Source organism: Oxyura jamaicensis, chromosome 28 (assembly GCF_011077185.1).
Source record: "Oxyura jamaicensis isolate SHBP4307 breed ruddy duck chromosome 28, BPBGC_Ojam_1.0, whole genome shotgun sequence".
Classification (NCBI taxonomy): domain Eukaryota; kingdom Metazoa; phylum Chordata; class Aves; order Anseriformes; family Anatidae; genus Oxyura; species Oxyura jamaicensis.
The window spans coordinates 4,699,590-4,720,381 of record NC_048920.1 but is presented as its reverse complement, the minus strand read 5'-3'; the positions used below and the strand labels follow the sequence as shown (position 1 = coordinate 4,720,381).

Below are 20,792 nucleotides of genomic sequence, written 5' to 3'. Positions count from 1 at the left end.
CCCCCCCCCCAAGGCTGCAGCCGCCCCCTCCACCCTTTCCTCCTCTTTCCCAGCCCTTCGGAAGCAGATGGAGCGAATTCCTCGGGGTGTGGGCTGCTTTGACATTCCTCAGCCGCAAGCCTGTGCCCAAACTTGCAGAAAATAGTTGCTTTTTTTTTTTTTTTTTCCCCTCCTTTCCCTGTTTTATTCAGGAGTTTTGCCCTCCAGCCACACACGCGTGCCAGCACCCCGGGGGGGGCACCAAGGGGCCGTGTTCTTCGTAGCACCGAGCGTGCGGCTGCCGCGGAGCGTGCGTGCGATCCCGCGCCGCTGTCCTCGCCTCCCCGGCGTGGGCTGGCGCGAGGACGCCGCAGATCCCTGCGGGGGTTGTGGTGTGCGATGGGGGGCGCTCAGAAAGCACCGGGGGGGTGGGTTTGGGTGTGGGGGTCTCAGCGCCAGCGCGGGGCAGGAGGGTGTTACACGTGGTTGTGCATTGTGTGGGCGAGGGGCTCGTGGGGGCCAGGTTTGGTTGTGGCCGCGGGTTGCGCTTGTGACAAGTGCCGCGATGTGCATGTGAGCGCACTGCAAGCCCCTCACTGCTGTCTGTGTCTGTCCCTCCTGCAGGCTGCCAGCGGACAGACGGATGGCGGCTGCCCCCCCCAGACCCACGGCCCTCCAAGGACTGCCGGCCACCCCGTGCCTCTGGCAGCTGTGACGAGGACGGGGCCTCTGCCGGCTGCCGCCAGCCTCTGTCCGGCTCGGATCCTCCCTCGCTGCCGGTGCGCCCGTGCTTGGCTTCCGAGCCGCCGTCATGAACGGGCTGTCGATCAGCCAGCTCTGCTGCCTCTTCTGCTGCCCCCCGTGCCCCAGCCGCATCGCCGCCAAGCTGGCCTTCCTGCCCCCGGAGCCCACCTACGCCGTGGTCCCTGAGCCAGAGCCCGTCGGCAGCACCAGCACCGGCTCCCTGCGAGGCGGCGCCGCGGGGCGATGGAAGCTGCACTTGAAGGACCGGGCGGATTTCCAGTACTCCCAGCGGGAGCTGGACAACATTGAGGTGTTTGTCACCAAGAGCAGCCGAGGGAACCGCATCGGCTGCATGTACGTCCGCTGCGTGCCGGGCGCCAGGTGAGTGGCAGCGGACGTGCCGGCCTGGCGCTGCCGCCGGGCTGCGGCGGCGCTGGAGGGCTCGGGGCCATCCTGCTCAGGTGGCAACCTCCCTGCCCCAGCCTGACCCGGCGCCTTGCCGAAGGAGCTGGCCCTGCTGCGGGGCTTCGGAGGCGTCCGGCAGCGTGGGTGAGCTCAGCTCTCAGAACCTGTTTGGCTTGTGGCTGAACTGGGAATGGCACTGAGCAGGTCGAGGGAGCGAGTCGAGGCGCAGCCAAAGGCCACAGGGACCTCGGCGTCCCCTCCTGGATGCCGGAGTTCCCTGGGCCGCCCGAGAGGTGTCCTTCTGATGTCACGCCGGTGACACAACGCGCTGGGTGCGTGCCCAGCCTCGGCGTGAGGCTTGCACTGAGCGCAGGGAGTCCGCGTGAGCCCTCGCAGGCTGCGTTTGGTCTGATTTGCCGGGCATGTTTGATTTTGCAAGGAGAAGAGCAGTAGGGGTGAAAGCCAGGAGGGATTTAGGCACAACCTGCCCCACGTTGCCCTGAACTTCTATGAGCTGGGAAGAGCTTGATGTGCAGTTGCTCCATCGGGGAGGGAGGATGTGACCGTGCTCGTGATGCCCCTGCCTGTGCACAGTGGCTATTTCTGATGGCCTGGGGTCAGCCCCGCACCTACCCCTCATGGAACTGCCGCGGGGCTGGGGGTCTCCGCAGGCAGCGGAGCCAAACGCCTTGGGCAGAGCCTCCAGGAATTTGTGGCAGCTTCCTGGGATCTGCTTGGACAGCTGGCGGGGGGGGGCAGCGCGGGCATGGGGTGGAGATGGAGACCCCCCAGCCGGGCCGGGTGCTGGCAGGCCGTGTGGCAGCTGCTCCCCGAGCTGGTGGCACCACGGGGCGGGTTCAGGTGGGGTGGCCGCCCCGTGGGGGCTGCAACGCCAGAGGCCTCCTCGCAGGGATGTCTGCTTCAGCCCCGTCATCCCGCAGGTCCCCAGAGGGAGGAAACCGGCGGCAGGATTGCTCTGCCTGCACATCCGTCCTGCAGCCGTGGGCTTTGGCGCCATCCCCCCAGCCTGCCTGCGGAAGTGGCGCTCGCTGCGGGCTGCGGGGCTGCAGGGAAGGGGCCGGGGCCTGGGGCCAGCTTTGTCCCCGCACCTGGGCCGCTCCTCCAGCACCCGGTGGCTCGGGCTGAGCAGCGCTCCTGGTTCCAGGGCTCCCCGAGCCCTCTGTTGCCATGGTTTAGCTCTGCTGGATTTCAAACGTTTATTTTTAACTTCCACCCCTGGGTGGAGGGGTTGGATTCCCCGGGGAGCCTTGGCTGCTGGCGTGGCAGTGCCGAGGTGTGCCGCCCCCCGGCCTGAGGCCGTTAAGTCCCAGTGCTAACAGCCCGGCCCGGCGGGTGCAAAGCCTAACTGGAGCTCGTTGTTGCTCAATTCTCCAAAAGCAGAAGAGAGGCCTTGGGTCCTGCCCTCGCTGTCCTCGTGCTGTTTGTCCCCCTGCTCCTGCCCTGGCAAGGTCACCAGCCATCGGGCGTTGCTCAGAGGAGCCAAACCGGGGTGGCTGGGCTGGAAGGCGAGGGTCTGACCTGGCTGCAGGCGTCTGCTGCTGGCTGCAAGGGCTCAGCAAGGAGTCTCCCCCCCAGCAGGAGAGAGCCAGGCTTCCACCAGCACGCTATTAGTGTTAATTTTTATGATTAACATTGTTTTTCCCCTTATGGTGGAAATTTTTTGCGTCTTGTCACTCCCACAATTCACTTCTCTCCCAAGGTCTGGTATCTTGCCAGGCTCAGGAGAGGAAAAAAAGCTGCTGTCAGAATCTGTACTTTAAATCCCCATTGGGCAAATGGCCCCAAATCCTGAGCTTTCTACCAAAAATAGACTCAAAAACTTCAACAAAAGCATCCTGCCCATGGGCTGCCTGTTTCCACTGGTAGCGAGCCCCAGGCTGTGAGGGAGGTCGGGGGCATCCCTGGGTTCGGGCCGGGGCTGTCGCAGGGACCTTCTTGTGGCCCTCTGGGTGCTGGGTTTGGGCTTTCGGACTCCAAAAGGGGCGTCCTGGGCACCTCAGCAGCGTCCCCGATTAACCCTCCGTGCCCGTCTCACCCCGGTGCTGCAGGTACACGGTGCTCTTCTCACATGGCAATGCCGTGGACCTGGGGCAGATGAGCAGCTTCTACATCGGGCTGGGCACCCGCATCAACTGCAACATCTTCTCCTACGACTACTCGGGCTACGGCGCCAGCACGGGCAAGCCCTCGGAGAGGAACCTCTACTCCGACATCGACGCCGCGTGGCAAGCGCTGCGGACGCGGTGAGCGGGGCCGGGGAGGGCAGGATGAAGCGGGCTCCTGTCGGGAGGCAGCGCAGGGTGCTGGGTTTAGCGCCGTGCTTGCGCCGTGTCTCCAGGCTCCCCGCTGCGCGTGGGCGGCGTGCGATCGCTGTCTGCCACCGCCGCGTTGCGGTGACGAGCGCTGAGGTGTCCCTGGTGGGGGTGCGTGCAGCTGCCGAGGCCGCCAGGAAAACCCTGCGGGCCAGAGCTCTGGAAAACAGGAAATCTCCCCGAGAGGGGCCCAGGCTGCTCGGAGCGGGAGGGGGGAGGCGGAAAACCTGCGGGGGGGGGGACCTGGAGCTGTGGGGATGCTGCGGGGTCTGGCCTTGCTCGGGGTGGCTGCTTCGAGGCTCGCGGGGACGCGGTGGTCCCCACAGCTGACACAAGCTGTGCTCCGTCTTGCCTGCACCACGCCCTGGTGGGGCTGGGCCCGGCTCGCAGCTTGCCCGAGGTCTGGCTGCTGCCCTGGGGGGCTGTGACCCCCCCGCTGCCAGCGAGGCTGAGCCCTGACACCCCCACAGCTCGCCCGGCTGCTCAGCCCAGGCAGCTCCTGGGTCCGTGGTGGGGACAGCCCCTCCGCCTCCCAGACACGATTATCCCGGGGTTGGCGCTCCAGCTGGGGAAACTGTGTGCAGCTCTTAATTAGCGCTAATTGCTACAGCGTTAGCAGGCAGCTGGGGATGCAGGGCAGCTGCTTTGGGCACAGCCTGGAGGAGTTGGGGCCGTCCCCACTGCCTTCCCTTGTTTTCCACCCTGCGTGTGCTGTGGCCAGAGCAGGCGTCTCCTGGCGACGTGACTCCGCTGCCCGATGCGTGGGCACTGACCTGCCCTCTCCTCTCCCAGGTACGGGATCAGCCCGGAGAACATCATTTTGTACGGACAAAGCATCGGCACGGTGCCCACAGTTGATCTGGCTTCCCGCTACGAGTGCGCTGCCATCGTGCTCCACTCCCCGCTCACCTCCGGCATGAGAGTCGCCTTCCCTGAGACCAAGAAGACCTACTGGTTCGATGCCTTCCCCAAGTAAGTGGCCTGAGGAGGAGGGACTGGGGCACGGGGTCACCTCTGGAGGGGCAGTGCCTGGACCAGCTCCATCCTCGACACCAGCCCTGGCCACAAAGAGGAGTTACGGGGAAAATGGGGGCCCCTTTTCCTACGATAGCCTTAAACGTGCCCATCAGGATCCTCCTGCCTTGCATTCAGCCCCCTCAGGGGGGATCTTTAACCCTTTCTGCAGTTGCTGCGCCACCTCCTGAGGGCCATGCCGTGTGTCTGCCCCACATCCCCTGGTGGCATCACCTCCCAGCCACCCTGTCCCAGTATCTTTGCCTGTCAGCACTGGGGCCATCCCCCTGGCCCCTCACTGCGTATCACAAGTCCCTGAGGGGTCTCTGGGACCTGTCTCTCCCTCAAGGGCAGTATTTTGGGCTCCTTCCCCCACTCTGAGGAGGGCTGGGGTGGTGTCTCCAGGCAGGACGAGCTCTTGCTCTGCCTTTCCCTTGCAGCCAGGCCAGCGGGGCCTGAGGGACGGTCTTCCTGAGCTGGAAGCCATGGCTGGGAGCCACCAGCCCACGCTCCGCGTCCCAGCGGCCTCGCTCGGCCTTTGTGTCCTGGGCCTTGGGGGCCGGGCTGAGAACAGCCGCGCTTCCCTGCCCCACAGCGCGGCACAGCTGGTCCCGATGCAGGATCACGCTGTCCTGGAGCGGTTTCCCTCGGCCCTGCCTGGGTCCCCTGGGGCTGTTGTCACTGCTGTCTGGTCCTCATCTGTCACGCTGGCGGGGATCTTGCCCGGAGCTCAGTGTTAGCAGCAGCTCCGCATCCCTGCACTCTGCCGTGATCAGAGAGCACTTCCTGGTGCCTTTCCCTGAGGGGCTGTATCAGGGGGCAGAAGGAACAGGGGTGCCTCGATCCTTTTGCTTACCCACTCTCTCATCTCTTCCCCACCCACCTTCTTGACAGCATTGAGAAGATCTCCAAAATCACCTCTCCCGTCCTCATCATCCACGGCACGGAGGACGAAGTCATCGACTTCTCCCATGGCCTGGCACTCTTTGAACGCTGCCCCAAGGCCGTGGAGCCGCTGTGGGTGGATGGGGCCGGGCACAATGACATTGAACTGTACAGCCAGTACCTCGAGCGCCTTCGGAAATTCATCTCCCAGGAGCTGGCCAGCCAACGCAACTAGCTGCGGGGCGGGGAGCGGGGCGGGATGGGGGTTTCTGCGTGCACGTCCATTCTCCCAGCGCCCCCCGATCCCTTCTGCTGGAGGTACAGTGAGTTTGTTCAGCCTCGGGAGACGGCTTGAGCAGACGGCACGTTTCCTGTGGGACGCGGGCACGGCTCTCCTCCCTCCCTGCGTCAGCCCCGGCGCTGCTGGCACCACCAGCCGGGCTGGCAAGAGACGGCAGCTCACTCCTTCCCCCCTCCCCGGACAGACGAGAGCCTACCCACCTGATGGCGAACCCTCGGCTTCGGACACGTCCTTGTCCCCTCTCCTAAACCAACAAACTCTCCAATTACTGCTGGCTGCTCTGCTGCTCTGCCTATAGCAATAAGGCGAGTTGGAGAGGGGCCGGGCTGGGGGCAGCAGCAGGGTGGGAGCCTGTGTCCCCCCCCCAGCGTTGCTGCATGATGTGTGCCCCGCTGCAGGACGGAGGAGGTGGCAGCTCCTGCTCCTGAGGGAGCTTCTGGGACTGGCGCTGGTGATGGCAGCAGGGTGCCTGGTGCTTGGCTCTGGCTGGACAGAGCTGCCTCCCCAGGGGAGGCTGGGGATGCATGGAGGGGTGCCCTCTGCCTCACGCCCCCTCAGCTCTGGCCCCGCTCTGCCTTCTCGGAGCGCTCCCTGCGTTCAGGTCTCCCCCTCTGACACTTCTCCCCTGCCCCTTGCTCTCCGTTCCCTCGGGGAGCAGGGTGAGGAAACCGGGCAACAAATAAAGAGCTGAGGTTTAACATTTTACCTGTGTGCACCCTTCCGGGAGTGCCTGGGGCTGCTCCCCCTGCCCCAGCCCCACGGTTCCAGCCCCTCTCCCAGCAGCCGCTGCCTCTCCTGGGTTGTGCCTGGACGTGTCCCCATTGCAGGGGCCTGTTGTGGACCCCTCCTGGGACCACCCTCAGGGCTGTGAGGGAGAACAGGGGCAAATCTTGTTTTGGACCGGCTTTGCTCCCAACTGTGCTGCTGGCTGCACAGGGACCCCTCTGATTCCAGGTACAGCGAGGGGCTGCGGGGGCGTGCGCTGGCCACAGGGGTGGGTACGTGGGATGTCCCTCTCCTGCCTGGGGCTGGGGCTGTTTTGCCCCACACAAGGACACAGCGCGCAGGTTTGTGCTTTTGGGGTGCGAGCCTGCTCCAAGATCACCTGGGGATGAGCTGCTGGAAGTGGCTGAGGGTGTTCCTGCACGTCTCTCGTCCCTGCCTCAAACCACAGAGCACTGCTCCGGCTCTTCTGCTGTCAGCGGGGACTTGGGGGCCTCCTGGGCGCCATTTCCCCGCGGTGTCCTTGTCACCCTCCTGTCCCCTTCTCCTATTGCTCATGTGAGGAGCGATAATCTCCTTAAGCTGCACTCAGAGGGGCCTTGTGGTGGGGCCTTGCTGTGGCCCTGCACTCGGAGCACTCAAATGCCCCTTTTGTTTGGGGCAGGGGGCACAGGGGTCCCTGCTCCCCACGCACCCCTCAGCTGCCCCCAGCACTCCTGTGGCATCCGAAGCCGCGTCCCCTCTGCCGTGACACGGAGGTGGGGGGACCTTGGCAGTGGGACTCTGCAGGCACTAGAGGAGGATTTGGGGGGCAGCTTTGGGTTGTCTTCCCCCTTCTGGGAGATTTTGGCAGCTGGGATGCCCGGGCTCTCCCTGAGCGTCCCCCAGACTTCCTTTCACCTCACGGCGCGGCTGCGACAGCCTCGGGCTCACACGTGTGCTGGAAGCTGCTGCGGTCGCCCAGCCCCGCTGCCCCCAGCCCCCAGCAGTGCCCCCAGCCACGGCCCCGATTAGCGGGGCTGGAGCAGCCCGCAGCACCCTAATCCCGGCACAGAGGTGTTTTGTTCACCCCGAGTGTATTTTTATCCTCTTACTGCTGCCTGTTTCCTGTTGAGCTGCGGATGCTTTGGAGCGGCTCTGCATCGCTGGCGGGACGTCTTGGGGCTGGCGGTGGGGTTCGGGGGGACACGAGGGCAGCTTGCGGTTGTATTTACTGCGTCTCGGTTAAGAAAAAAGCAAAAAGGCAGAAAAGTTCAGCTCAGTCCATAATGTTTAGACCCAGTGGGGGCTCTCCTGTGGTTTCAGATTGGGGCTTTCTGGGGCTGGACCCTTTGCTGGTCCTGGTTGAGTGGGCTTGGTCCTTACACAGGCCCAAGGAGGGAGCTGCAGAGACCCCAAAATGCCTGAGCCAGACCCACCTCAGGGGTCACGCACCTGGTGTCCCCCACCATTGGGGCCCCTCTGGGCTGGGAACCACTGGGATGTCACTTCTGTCCCTGCTGCTGGTGCCGCAGTTTGGGAACACCGGGAGGGGAGGGAAATGGGCTGGGTGGGACGGGGTCTGGTGCCCAGGGGGTGCTGCTGGGGGACCCAGCCAAAACCTGCAGGGCGTGGAGGAGGCAAAGGGCTGAGTCAGGCCTCCAAGTGCCCAGGTTCCATCCCGCGACCTCAGCACAGAAGAGGGGACAGGGCAGGGGTCCCCTTGGGCCACCTGGAAGCCCCCAGCCTGGAAGCAAACACGGCTCCTGCTCCCGGTGCTGCAGTCCCAGGCACACAGCTGGGCCGGGGGGTGTGTACGTGTGTCTGTACACGTGTGTACATCTGTGTGTCTGTATCGTGTGTGCGGCCGTACATGTGCAGTGGCTGTGGGAGGGCATGCCCCGGACACCTCGGAGCTCCCCGGGGGACAAGGATGGCCCCGCTGGGGTGCCCCTGGCAGAGGCGCGATGCCGGTGCTGATGGGGCTGCGGCCCAGGCTGGGCACGGAGGACCTGGGGCTCGCTGAGTGACCGGCCAAGAGGGGTTTAAGTCTTTTGGGGCATAAAAGAGCCTTTTGATGGCTGGGGCCTGTGTGCCACAGTCATGAGACCCCGCTCACAGCCCGAGCTCAGTCATGGGATCCAGGAAACTGAATTCAAGTGTCTTAAGGAGCTTTTTTCCAAGCTCTGCTCTGGTTTTTCACGTGCTTGTCATATGAACAAAGACGGTATAAAAGGGCAGCGGGGAAGGGTCCCATCCACGCTGGGGCTGGGGACTGAGGAGGGCATTGGAGGAGGGAAGCCAGGGTGAGGGGCTCTGCACGGCACCGGCTAAGATGGAAGGAAGGGGAAAAGGAAGGGAAGGACGAGGAGAGGAGAGGACGCAATGCTCTGGCAGCAGCACCCAGCTCTGCCCCACCAGGTGAGTGAGGCAGCAAACTGGGGGCTGGCGGGGACAGCAGGGGATGGGGACAGCGGTGGCTCTGAGGGAGCAGGGCCCACCTGCCCCGGGGCAGCAACGCTGCTGTGAGCATCCTGGAGCAGAGACCGGCCCTGGGGAGACGGCAGTGGCGGTGGCAGCATCGTGTCCTGGGCAGGAGGGAGCTTGGGGCACCCCCACCCCACACTGCAGAGGGTGGTGGGGTCCTGGGGGTCCCTGGGGTCTCCCTATGGTGGGTCGGTCCTGGCAAGCACCATGGCCAGGCCTCTGCAGATGTGCACCCATGGGGGGTACCCATGCAGCTCGGCACGCTCACGTGTGTGCACTTTGTGTGCCTGCAGAGGTGTGCGCATGCATCCGCGTGTGCACAGGCAGGTGAGCACACCTGCACGCACACCCATGGGGGCACACGTACACACACGTGCACGCGCGCAGTCCCCACGCTGCCTTTTTCAATGGCACACTCCTCAGTTCGCACACCCATTGGTGCACACCGACAGACCCCCCTGGCACACGGCACTGCCCATGTGCACGTCCCCGCGCCCGCCCTCCGCACCCCAACCCCCCCCCCCGGCAGAGGCAGCGCCGGGGCCGTTGGCTGGCACTGGCCATGGGCTGGTTGCCGCTTCCCATGGCCGCGGGTTTGGGGATCCACCGGCTCCCCCAGGCCCCTGCCCACTTTCCTCTCCTCCCGGCTCACTTCTCTCCTCCCTCTGCAGGAGCACGTCCTGTCCCCGGAGGATTGCGGGGCCGGCGGCCCCTCGCCCCCTGTGAGCTTCCCTTTGTCATCCTATGCCTGAGCGATGCCTGGAGGCTGGGACGGTGAAGGGAGGCCCACGGGCTGCCACAGCCCTGCCGCGACGATGCCTGGACATGGTGCACGCGGGACCAGGGAGCCGGTGGGACTGGGAGGACCCGGGGGGCTGAAGCATCTCCTGTAGGGCTGGGGGCATCCTTGGGGGACTGGAGCACCCCTGGGGTTGGGGGGATGCAGGGTGGGGGGTGCCAGGATGGAGGGAACGGGACAGGCATCGCCCCACGCACCGACGAACTGGTCCCTGCGAAGAGACGACCCTGCAGGAGGAAGTTTTAGCAGCTCTGAGAAATCGCCTTTTCTTTTTTTCTTTCTTTTTTTTTTTTTTTTTTAAACTTTACAAACTCTTTGGTGGCACATTTCACTGGGTGTCAGGGCCTGCGCTGGGACAACAGGAAATTTTCCATGTGGATGTGGAGAAAAGGTGATAAACTTGCCGTGCGGAGCAGAAACCCACCCTGGGAGTTACATTTTTATGGTGACGCACAATAACGTGCAACAAATGGAGATTTGTAACACAAGAAGCATTCAGTGACCAAAATATGAAGATTTCTGTTTGATTTTTTTTTTTAATCGTTTCCTCTGAAAAACTTGATAAAATTCACTCTGCTCCTGAAAGTGAGATTATTTTGGGTGGGAAATAGGGGAGAAATGGGGGACCAAGTGCCTGCTGGTGCCCCAGAGACCCTCTCCTTGCGGGAGGTATTTTGGGTGCTGGCATCCACGATCCAGCCCCAGGCTGCAGGACTGAGAGCTGCAGAGGTGGCAGAGGGCTGGGACTGGGTTCCAGGGGGGGGGGCTGGCCCCAGTGGCCTGGGAGGGTTGGTCCCGAGACCCCACTGGCAGGGCTGACCCTGTGCCGTCCCCACAACAGGGCAGCCCAGGCTTTGTAATGGGATGGAAACCTGGGACTGAGTTTGGGCAGCCCACATTGGAGGGTGCAGCTCTGGCACCCAGGTTCCCTCTCCCCATCTCAGGGGGTGCTGAGGCATTTGTGGTCACCCCGTGCACCCCGTCTTTTCCCTGGAGGTGGGGTGGCTGTGGAGGCTGCGCGGTGCCTTGGGCTCCCCTGCAAAACCCCGGGGTCAAGCCAGGGAGATAGAAAAGGGGGGATTTGGGGGGATAGGGATGGCTTTTTGGCACTTTTTGCTCTGCAGGGCATGTCTTGCAGGGCTTGGGACTCGCCGATTTGCAGTACGCTGTTTTTTAAAAGAGGGTTGAAATGGGATGGGGAAAACGCAAGCAGCAACCTTCATTGAGAAACAAGGTGGTGAAAAAGTGTGAAACCCCTTCACGTGTCATTTTTAAGCCTGCACTCCTAGTTTTGCAGCAAGGCTTTCAGTTTAAAAGCTGGCACGCACATAGGTCTGCCTGTCCCAGCCCTGTTCCTTATTTAAATTAAATCAGGGTATTTCGTGAGGAGGTGGGAGCATCAGGGGGGAGATGGGGTCAGTCTTGGGAACCCAGTAGTTGATCTGGGGGTCCCTCAGCAGCATTGGAAGATATCATCTGGGGTGCTGAGCCCCCCCAAAGGTTCTTGCCCCCCTCACCCTCTGCCCTGAAGGCGAGTGCCCGTTTCCCTGTACCTGGTCTGACTGCAGCATCTGCGTGCTCAGAGGAGCTGAGCCAGCACCATCGTGTGTACGTGAGGGAAGAGACAGCCTGAATCGATGTGGGGCAGTTTTTCCACATGGGATCCTGCAGGTCTGGGCAGAAATGGTTTACCTTATAGTATTTTATATTATTTTGTCAGCTTCTGAGTTGAGTAAACTTGGGGCAAGAATTACAAGGCATGGAAACAACATAATTCAGTGTGTCTGTATATGTGATGTTTCTATATAGTCTTCTCTATTAGAGCTGATGTTATATAAAATAAATTTATTTCTCATAAAAATAAAAATGCTGTCTTTTTGGGGGAAAGAACAACTTTCTTTTTTAGTGTTCGTGGGAGGCAGAGAGCTGGCTGGCAGGAGTGTGCGTGGGGATGCTCGGTGTGAGCAGTGCCTGGTACCTCGTAAAGCACTTTGTGTTGGTGGCATGTTTCTGCCTGAGGAAAGCTGCTATCCCCTGGTGTTTCCACCCTCCTGTTTTAAAAAATATGTATGTGCAGTTGTGTCTGAAGTGGTGCTGAGAGGGGCCCTCTGCCCACATGTGCTTGTGTGACTTTTCCTAATGGGTGCCGCTTGCTCCAGCAGTGAGGGATGGGGATTGCCAGAAAGGATTCCTTGCTGCCAAAAATAACCAGGTTTGGGGGTCAGAAATCATTTTCTAAATGAAACACCTGTGTTAAACTTTTGGAAAATCTCAATCATGCATTTTTGGACTATAACTGAGGGGTCTGAAAGGGAACGAGGTATGCGGTGGTGCACGTGTGCTTCCTTCTGCTGGGAGGAGCTTTAGTGATGCTTTTCATTGATCATTCAGGCTTTCCAAAGCCCTGGAAGTGCTGGGGCATTGGTCTCTTGCTCAATTCCCCCTGTGCTTTGGCCAGGAGCAGGAGGTGGGTTCCTCCCTCACCTTCAGCAGCTGGGTTTGCTCTGCTGGGATACTGGGGTGGGCAGGATGACATACAGGAAGGATCACTGAAAGGAATTTTGTTTGTTTGTTTGAAGATGGCTATGAACCATGAATTACTTTGTCCTTCTTTGGTCCTTCCTTGGGGCCACAAATTCCTTCTCCCACCAGCTGTGTGCCTTTCTCTAAGTCATCCAGCTGGCTCCCTGCACAGCCCCAGTACTTTCCACCTGTCCTCTATCTTCACTTCCATGTGGGATGAAGCTTTCCTGTATCGTCTCTTGTCTCTGAATGGTGGCCTCTGCCTGCACACGGTGGGGTTTCTCCTGGAAGGGCTTTGTTTCTTGCTGTTGTCCCAACCCGGCCTCCTTTGCTGGGGATGCCCCGGTCCCAGGGTGGGATGAGGGCAGGCTCCGTCCTCCGAAACCTCAAGGCTGAGGCCGTTTTGGGGGCTGCCAGGAGCTGTGGGTGCCCCTCACCTCGGCTGACCCCTCAGGGCCCGCCCCGAGTCCCTGCTCTGGTGCTGACAAACCGCCGCTGCGCCGTGCCTCAGCTTCCCGGCCGAACGCAGCGGTGACGAAGTGTTTGTAGGGACAAGGAGGGAGGCTCGAGTCTGCACAGAGTCACCGCAACACAGCGTCCGGAGCGGGGGGACCACCGAGCGCAACTCCTGGGTCCCCAAAGGACCACCCAAAATCAGACCGTGTGCCTCAGAGCGGTGTCCAAACGCTTCTTGAGCTCCAGCAGCTCGGGGCCGTGCCCGCTGCCCTGGGCAGCCTGTCCCCGTGCCCGACCAGCCCTGGGTGCAGAACCTTTCCCTCACACCCAGCCCGACCCTCTCCTGTCCCAGCTCCACGCCGTTCCCTCGGCTCCTGTCGCTGTCCCCGGAGAGCAGAGCTCCGCTCCCCCCGTGAGGAAGCCGCAGACCTCCACGAGGCCTCCCCCAGGCCGCACAACCCCGAGCCCACTGCCGGGAGCTGCCCCCGGCCCTCCCGTCCCGTCCCGTCCCCGCCCCACGCGGCCCCGCCGCCATTTTCCTCCCGCCCCCTCCGGCCGCGGCCCCGCCCGCCATTTCCCCTCCCCGCCCGCTCAGGCGCGCCGCGGACAGCCCGGTGCTGGCAGCGGCGTCGCGGGGGGGCCCTCGCGGGCCGGGCCGCGGCGCTCCCAAGATGGCGGCGGGCCCGGGGCGCTGAGGAGGGAGCGCGGTGCCCGGTGCCGCCCGGCGCCGCCCGGCGCCACCATGCTGCGCTCCAGCGGCTACTTCCGCGGCATCGACTGCCCCTTCCTCGGCTCCGGGGGGTCGGGGCCGGCCGGGGGCCCCCCCTGCCGCCGGCCCTACTGCCATTTCCGACACCCCCCGGTAGCGGCGCGCTGCGGAGCCCCCGGTGCGGCCGCCGCGCCGGGCCACGGCGCAGGTACGGCCCCGGCCGCGGCCTCCGTCTCCTCCCCGCCTCCGTTCTCCCGGCCCGAGGCCTCCCCGGGCAGAGGAGGCGCCCCCGGGCCTCGCCGGGGCCGCTCGGTGGGCGGAGACGTGGGGGCCTCCGAGCGGGGCTGGTGCCGGGCAGCGGTTGGGGGGGGACGGGAGAGGCCGGGAGGGGGGGGGGGGGTTGGCGTGCTGGGGCGACGAGGTGCCGCGGGCTGCCCGCACGAGGTGTGGGGGCTCTGTGCAGGCGCCGTGAGGGAGCCGGGGGCGCTGGGTCTGGAGGAGGCTCGGGGAGGCCTCGTTGCTCTCTGCAGCTGCCTGCAGGCCGTGGGGAGCTGGGCTCGGGCTCTTCTCGCGGGTGGCTGTGACGGGACCAGAGGGAACGGCCTCGAGCTGTGCCAGGGGAGGTTCGGGTGGGAAATGAGGAGCCATTTCTGTCAGCAAGCGGGCAGGCGCTGGGACGGGTTACCCGGGGAGGCGGTGGGGTCACCGTCCCTGGGGGTGTCCGAGGAGAGGCTGGACGTGGTGCTTGGGGACACGGCTCAGTGGTGACAGTGGTGGGAGGGGGTGGTTGGAGCAGCTGATCCTGGAGGCCTTTCCCTACTGTAACGGTTCTGTGATCCTCGAGGGTGAGCCATGGCTTTGATCTCCTCAGTGTGCATGGGAGGGTGCGAGAGGGTGGAGCTGGCCTCTGCAGTTTGTGCCCAGCGACGGGACGAGAGGCAGCGGGGACAAGCTGAAGCACGGGAGGTTCCGGCTGGTTATGAGGGGACACATCTTCACTATGAGGGTGACGGAGCACTGGGACAGGCTGCCCAGAGAGGCTATGGCGGAGTCTCCTCTGGAGACAGCCCAAGCCCGCCTGGCTGCCGTCCTGTGTGACGAGCTCTGGGTGCTCCTGCCCAGCAGGGGGTCGGACTGGCTGATCCTCAGAGGCCCCTCTCCAGCCTCGGCCGTGCTGGGGTTCTGAGCACCCCGCTCTGGGGAAGGCTGTGGTCTTCGAGGATCCCTTCCAACCCAAACCATCCCGTGGTCGCTGGCAGGATCCCGCAGGCACCATCCGACCCCTGGGCGGTGGGGAGCAGCTTCCTGCAATAACGGACTGCCCGAGGACGACCTCCTGTTGCCAGGCCGCTGGAGGATGGCTGTGTTCTCACCCCTTTCCCTGTTGCCCCAGGCAGCCGAGCTCACGTGGCCGTGAGGCATCGGGGCGGCCTTCTGTGCCGTCCGTGGGCCTGGAGGTGACGCGGGAGCTGTGCTGGTGGGGCTGTGGGAAGCCCCAGCAGGATTTCAGCGAGGCGTGGAGCGCCGCCAGCTCTCAGAAAGAAGCCTGGCTACGGAAAAGATAGCTGTTGTTCTGCTCGGTTCTTCCAGCAACTCTCGTTGTTTTACTTAGTCATTATTTGCTGATCTGCTTGTTCTACTGGCAGAGAAAAGCCTTCGCTCTTCCCCCCAGAAGGTTGCTGCTCGCTTTCTAGTTCAAGCCGTGTTATTCCGGTAGGCCGTACGTGCTCGTGCGTGTGGTCCAACGACCTCAGGCCAAAGCCCTCAAAATAAAGCCCAGCTTATCACTTTTTTATTTTTTATTTTTTAAATTGTGCTTGCTTTACGTTGGCTTATTCATAAACTTGAAAAATTAATACTTCTTCGTGTCCCCTGATCACCAGGTCATCTTGCCGTGACAGTTGTCTAATTTAAAACAAATAAGCATATTCTAGACAGTCACAGACACATACACTATTATAAAAAACAGTTCCTGCCTCTTTCAGTGCTCGGGTGAATTTGAGCAGCTCCGTAGGGCCCTTTAGGTGTACTCACTATTTTAGTTACCTCTCAGTGCCTTTAAATATCTGCAGAATGCCAGTTTTGGGACAAGGTTTGCCCGTTTTGGGCTCCCACCTGAAACAGCTGCTGCTGTACTAAATAAACCTGGTGCTGGTTTTGCTTTTTGAATAGCTTCAAGTTTTTGCTTACGAAACGGGGAAGCAAAGGTTGGTGTCTAGCAGAACCTCTCGGGGCACCTGGGAAGTTTGTGCAGCTTCTGGTGGTGGTTAAAAGCGTTAACGTGAGAGCTGAGCGCGAGTGGCAGTCGCTGGAAGAAGTCATCCCGGTCCCGCTGCTGCTGGGCCTGCCTCGGGTGTGCTGGCGACCCAGGAGAAGTCCGTGTTTTAGGGAAGGAGAGAGGTGTGGTGGTTGTGTTACGGCTCTTAGAGAAGCTTCGGCTTTCTGAAAAATAAAAGCTGTGGCGTGGGTTTGGTTTTCTCGGGTCAAGTGTCTGCCACTTGCAGCCGGCTCCCGAGGCTTGGCTGCAGCCGCTGCCTCTGGGCGCCTGCTCTGCCTCCTCCCCAGCCCCTTGGCATCTCGGCACGGCTCTCACAGCCACGGCTCTGCACATGCTGCCTCCGCCTAGGGTTGGGCTTGAGTGGCTTTTTTGTGTTAATTTAGATTGAGAAATGGAAACTAAGCGAGGAACCTGCTGCAGAGCGCTGACCTCTGGAAGGGTGCTGCATAAGGTGCCAAGCGTCTGTGGGAGCGGAGGATGCTTTTGCTGTTATTTTTAAGCAGTGCCGAGGCTGAGCTCCGTCTGGTGGCTTCAGCTGGGGTGCTCCTGCCCTTCCTGCTGAAGCCACCCAGCCTGGAAGGATGCGTTGAAGACTTACGCTAGAGGGTGCAGTAGTGTAGCTGCAAGCAGGCGACCATCTTCTCGAAAGCAGGCTCTCGGTCCAGCACAAGTTGCTCGTGGTCAGCGAAGCTGCCTGTCTGGTTTTAAAGCACCCTCATAAGAGGCGTTTTTGACCTATTTAATTGCAATGCTTAATACATAAGCTTTAATTTATTTGTATTTTTTTGCCAAACAGGTGGTTCCTGCACCGCGAGCTCCAGTGTAGATCTGTGTTTTCTGGGACAGAGCCTAGAAAATAAAAAGAGAACATCTAAAGAGCCGGCCGGCGAAGCGCATTGATTGGAGGCCGGTGTTCACTTTGATGTGTGAGAATCACCTTAGGACTGGCAGCAACCCCAAAACTCCTAGTGTGGCTTTGAAGTAGCTTTTGAAAACGGGGCAGGGGAGCAGGCCATGGTGGAGGAGGCTGGGGACGTGTGCCGGGTGGAGCGGAGAGGAGTCAGTGGGGTGCAGCGCTGTCCCCCACCTCCTTGTCACTGTCGCAGACTTCCTGAGGAGCGTGGTGTTGGCAATAGGTCATCCTCATTTCTTCTGCAGTGCTCTCGTGGTCCCAGCCACCGAGAGGGCAGTGAAGAGGCCTCTGTGCCTGACGGGGACCATCTCCAGCAGGAGGACGGAGCTCGCACCCCCCCTTGTGCTGCTGCTTGCATGGGGCAGGTGTTCACTTTCCTCCCCCTCCGAAAGCAGCTCGATGAATGCAAACTTAGGTGAGGAGGGAACCGGTGCGACGTGTGTGGTCCACGGGGCGCGCCTGGCCGGGGCTTTGAGCTGTGTGAGTGCTTCGTGTGAAGCCTGTTGCAGTGTCCTTGTTGCAGGTGTCCGTGCGCCTACCCAAAGCTGTGGAAATGCTGGCTGAAAGCTGAGGCTGGCGGAGGGCTGCGAGATGGGACGTGAGCCTGTGCGGGGCTGGGAACCTGGGGGTTGCAAATTCTAATCCTGACCCGGCTGAAGTGCTTTTTCCATCTACCAAATGACTGAAACCCACCTGCTGCAGAGCAGGATGAAAAGATTATTGAATGTGTGTGAAGTGCCTTGAAAGCGTGCTGCCTAAGTAGGAGGGAAGAACTGCCTTCAGTCCTAAAAGCGTCTCTTCAAGAGCTGTGGAGGAGAAAAATAGGTCTCTCTTTAAAGTCTAGGTCCTGAGTATGCCGAAAGACATAAAAGAAGCACAATACATCTCTTCACAAACATCCGAAGGAAACCCAGCTCTGGTTTGCTGGGTTTGGAAGTAGCTGTCAGGAGATTCTTAAGAGGCGGATGTGTTTTGAGCACAGAGCAGAGAGCAGCAGCCAGGTCTGGAGGTCCCAGTTCCTCTTTGTCTGCTCTGATCCCGGCGGTGGAGGAGCTTTCAGCACCCTGCCTTGAGCCTCGAGCAGCGCGTGGTGACGAGCACGTGGCAGGCCTCCCCTGTGGCCCAAAGCTTTCTGGCTGTGCGGATTTGCTGGCCGCACGGGCAAAGCTCTGCAGATCAGCTCTGGGTGGCACCTTTGAAAGGTGTCTGAGCAGGTTTCTGTGGCACTGTCCAACAGAGCTTTTCCCCTGCAGGTGATTTATGCCGCCCAGCCCCTCGCGAGGTGCTGTAACAATGCTGGCTCCTCTCAGGTGCTGAGAAGTGCTAGGGCTCGTCTCCTGGGTTGGGTTGGTCCTGGCAGCGGTGCAGCAAGGGCCCTGCGTGACACTTCATCTCTGCCTTCAGCCAAAACCCACAACCTCACAGGGTGGCCGTGACTTGTGTGCGAAATGCTGTGTAAAATGATGCTTGATAAAACCTAATGTGGCTCTTCAAGCTTTAAAACCTGACTTTAACCGCCCTCAGCCCACGCGTCGCTGCAGGACCGAGGCCGTAGAAGAGTCTCCAGGTGTCCGGAGCCTCGTTCAGCGCGATGCGGGGCTGCGGGATGAACGCGGGGCTGCGGGGTGGGAGCAGCCTCTGTGCTCTGCGGCTGCCCTCGTGCCACGTATCGCGCCGTGCAGGTCGGTGCCACGTGAAGGACAAGTCTGTGACGTGTTTTCCTTCCTGTGGTCCCTGTGCGAGGTCAGCTTCTTGTAGGAAAGTGCTTTTGTTGGTTCACTTGCTAAAAGTGGTCGGGATTTCTGCACCCAGAGGGGAGGCCGTGTGCTTCAGGGCCAGGTGCTCCCCTCATGGTTGTGTGGGGACCTCGCTGAGGCTGCGTTTTTTCCTGGGTTGTGTTTAGGCCAGTAATTACCAAAACGTTGCCGGTGGGTGTTTTCTAACTGCGAGTTTTGAAATGAAGAAGAGCAAACCCACTTGATGGCGAGGTCAGGCCGGGTCTTCTCATGTAAATCAGCGCAACGACCGCCCGGCAGTGGGAGATCTCTTGTTGTTTAACTGAACCCGGCGTGGGGCAGGGTGACTGAGTGGGCAGGCTCAGACCTGTGGGGCTGTGGGGCAGAGCGCCGCGGACTTGGAAGGGCAGATCCAGGGGGCAGAGCTCAGCGGCGGCCCCTCGGCCGTGAGCTGTGCTCAGCTCTTCCCCTCTCCAGCGTGGAAAGCGGCAGCGGGGAGGTGGGAGCAGCCCTTCTCTGCGGAACCAGAAGGGTGGCGAATGCCAGAGGTGCAGGGGCCTCACAAAACCAGAGGGATGGTGAACGACAAAGGTGCAGGGGCCTCCCGGAGGCACTGGGGTTTGCAAGCTCTGTGCGCTGACGGGAAATGCTAAAGGATTTCTTTCTCCAGCGTGAAATACCTTCCTTGGCATTTAAACGCTTCCTCTGATTTCATTCCTTGAGTCAGACGCGGCGGTGCTGCCTTAGCGCCGGAGAAGCAGAAAGCCAAATTCAGAATCCAGGATCTCCCAGACCTCTCCGTGGGAGCCCCGCGGCGGGCGAAGCGGCTGGGACGTGCCGGCGTCCGGAGAGGCAGCAGCGCTGGGCACAGCCCGGCACGCAGCGAGGAGCCGCGCCAGGCCCTGTCCCTGCCCTGCAGCTCCTTCCCCACCGGGAGCACGAGGGTGGCCTTGGGCTCAGGGCGGCCCTGTGGGGCTGCTCAGCACTACCCCAGGCCGGCAGCTTGGGAAAGCACCCTGCTTGCCACCTTGCCTTGCTTAAACGGAGTCAAAAGCAACTTGTACGGTAAGGGGGGGGGAAAGGAGAGGCCAAGAAGTCCCCAGGGTGACAGTCATGGTACTGGGAAGGAAAGAAAGAGTCAAAAAGCCCCTGCAGAAACTCGAGTAAAAAACCAATCTGACTCTGGAGTAAATGAGGGTGAAGGCGGGACTTTGGGGTGGGAAGTCCTGCCCTAATTATCGCTGCAGCCCCGAAAGTGCTGTGTCAGCACATGGTCAGCGTGGTGTGCCGTAAGCCTGTGCTGGAGCCGGAGCTGTGCCAAGCAGATATTCAAAGCCTCGAGTACAGCATGAACAAGTATCTGCAGTACTTACTAACCGCGGGGAGCTCAGGTAATTCTTTGAAGTTTTGGACATCCTGGGAAGTGAACTTGGGTTTTGTGTGGGTTGCCGGATGTGAAGCAGCTGCTGGAGAGGCAACTTCTCCGGAGAGGCTTCCCCTGTTAGCCATTCATTTAACATGAGACCTCGGTCCTCGGCATTGTGCCTGTGTTGAAAATCTACAGACTATGCAGAAACTCAGCCCTGCTCTGGCAGGTTTACTTGCACGAGGATTTGGGTTTCACGGTGAGAGCTCGCCTTTGTGTTGAGAGAGGATTCGTGCTGAGAACCAGGGAGTGTGTTGGCTAAAAGAGCCCGGGGAGCCGCAGGTGTCTGCGTCGGAAAGGAGCTGCAGAGTTTTAATTTAGGCTTTTGAGGTAACTGAAGCTGGACAGGTTTTAAAACCAGTTTATATTTTGGTGTGAGCTCTTTGTAGGTCACAGCTGAAGCTCTTAAACGTTGTATAGCCTCAAAGATTTTTTTCTTTAGTTTTTAACGCCGTTTTTCACAGCGCCCGGTTGTGACTGTATTGAAATACTGCTTTTTTTTCGTAAATGGGAGTTCTTCCCTTGAAATAGTTAAAGAAGTAAGACAGGTGCTGTGAAGATAACTTATCTTGAGCAAGTCAGAGAAAGGCTGGGAAGTGGAGGGAGTGGAGGGTCAGGGGTGGAATTACTGCCTGTGACCATGCTGGTCACCGGAATGCTTGGAGGTATTTCTTTTATTCTTAATTCTTTGAAAGGAGAGTTGCTCTGCTGTTGTAATTGTGAAGTAGATCCTTATTTTTACCTCGTGCTTGTCCAAGAGAGGTGGAGATGTTTTCCGGTCTGTCTCTTTCTCGGAAACAGAAGAAGTCTGTTGTTTTTTTCTCTTCCTAATAGAATTTCAACTTTTCTTGCATATTGAGAACTAACTTTCAAGCTAAAACGAGAAGGGGAATGGAAAGTTCTCCGCAGAATCCAAACACTGACTACCCAGATCCGTGTCCCGTCGGTTTTAAAGCAGCGAGCCGCCTTCTAGCCCGTGTGGTGCCGCGCCGCCGGGTCGGGTGGCAGCCTGGGGAACAATCGCGACACTTGGGGTGCCAGCCTTGGCTTGCTGCCCCCCCCCCGGTAAACGCACCGGTTACTTCTCGTGCCCTTTCCGAGG

At 60.8% G+C, this 20,792-nt stretch overlaps 2 protein-coding genes across 3 annotated transcripts in view; both read left to right on the top strand.

Annotated features, from left to right (window-relative positions):
• The first annotated feature begins 598 nt into the window (after nucleotides 1-598).
• On the top strand, nucleotides 599-6,366 carry ABHD17A (abhydrolase domain containing 17A, depalmitoylase). The gene is made up of 4 exons (XM_035348212.1): nucleotides 599-1,104; nucleotides 3,198-3,392; nucleotides 4,254-4,433; nucleotides 5,370-6,366. Exons 1-4 carry the CDS (start codon nucleotides 791-793, stop codon nucleotides 5,593-5,595), a joined length of 915 nt encoding a protein of 304 aa, XP_035204103.1. The 5' UTR covers nucleotides 599-790; the 3' UTR covers nucleotides 5,596-6,366.
• A 6,855-nt stretch (nucleotides 6,367-13,221) lies between these two features.
• REXO1 (RNA exonuclease 1 homolog) overlaps nucleotides 13,222-20,792 on the top strand; it is a 40,375-nt gene continuing 32,804 nt past the window's right edge. Inside the window, exon 1 of one of the 2 annotated variants that reach the window (XM_035348107.1) lies at nucleotides 13,222-13,545. In XM_035348107.1, the coding sequence (XP_035203998.1) occupies nucleotides 13,371-13,545 (175 nt within the window). In that variant the 5' untranslated portion in view covers nucleotides 13,222-13,370. Of the gene's footprint in view, nucleotides 13,546-19,519; nucleotides 19,656-20,792 lie in introns of those variants that run through there. The other variant, XM_035348108.1, reaches the window with a different exon arrangement.

What these genes read in the sequence shown, in the direction of transcription:
- ABHD17A (XM_035348212.1), top strand. Translation starts at nt 791, where the DNA reads ATGAACGGGCTGTCGATCAGCCAGCTCTGCTGCCTCTTCTGCTGCCCC. An exon ending in TGGCAAGCGCTGCGGACGCG is followed by an intron (nt 3,393 to 4,253) that starts GTGAGCGGGGCC and finishes CTCCTCTCCCAG; the next exon opens with GTACGGGATCAGCCCGGAGA. An exon ending in TGGTTCGATGCCTTCCCCAA is followed by an intron (nt 4,434 to 5,369) that starts GTAAGTGGCCTG and finishes CCTTCTTGACAG; the next exon opens with CATTGAGAAGATCTCCAAAA.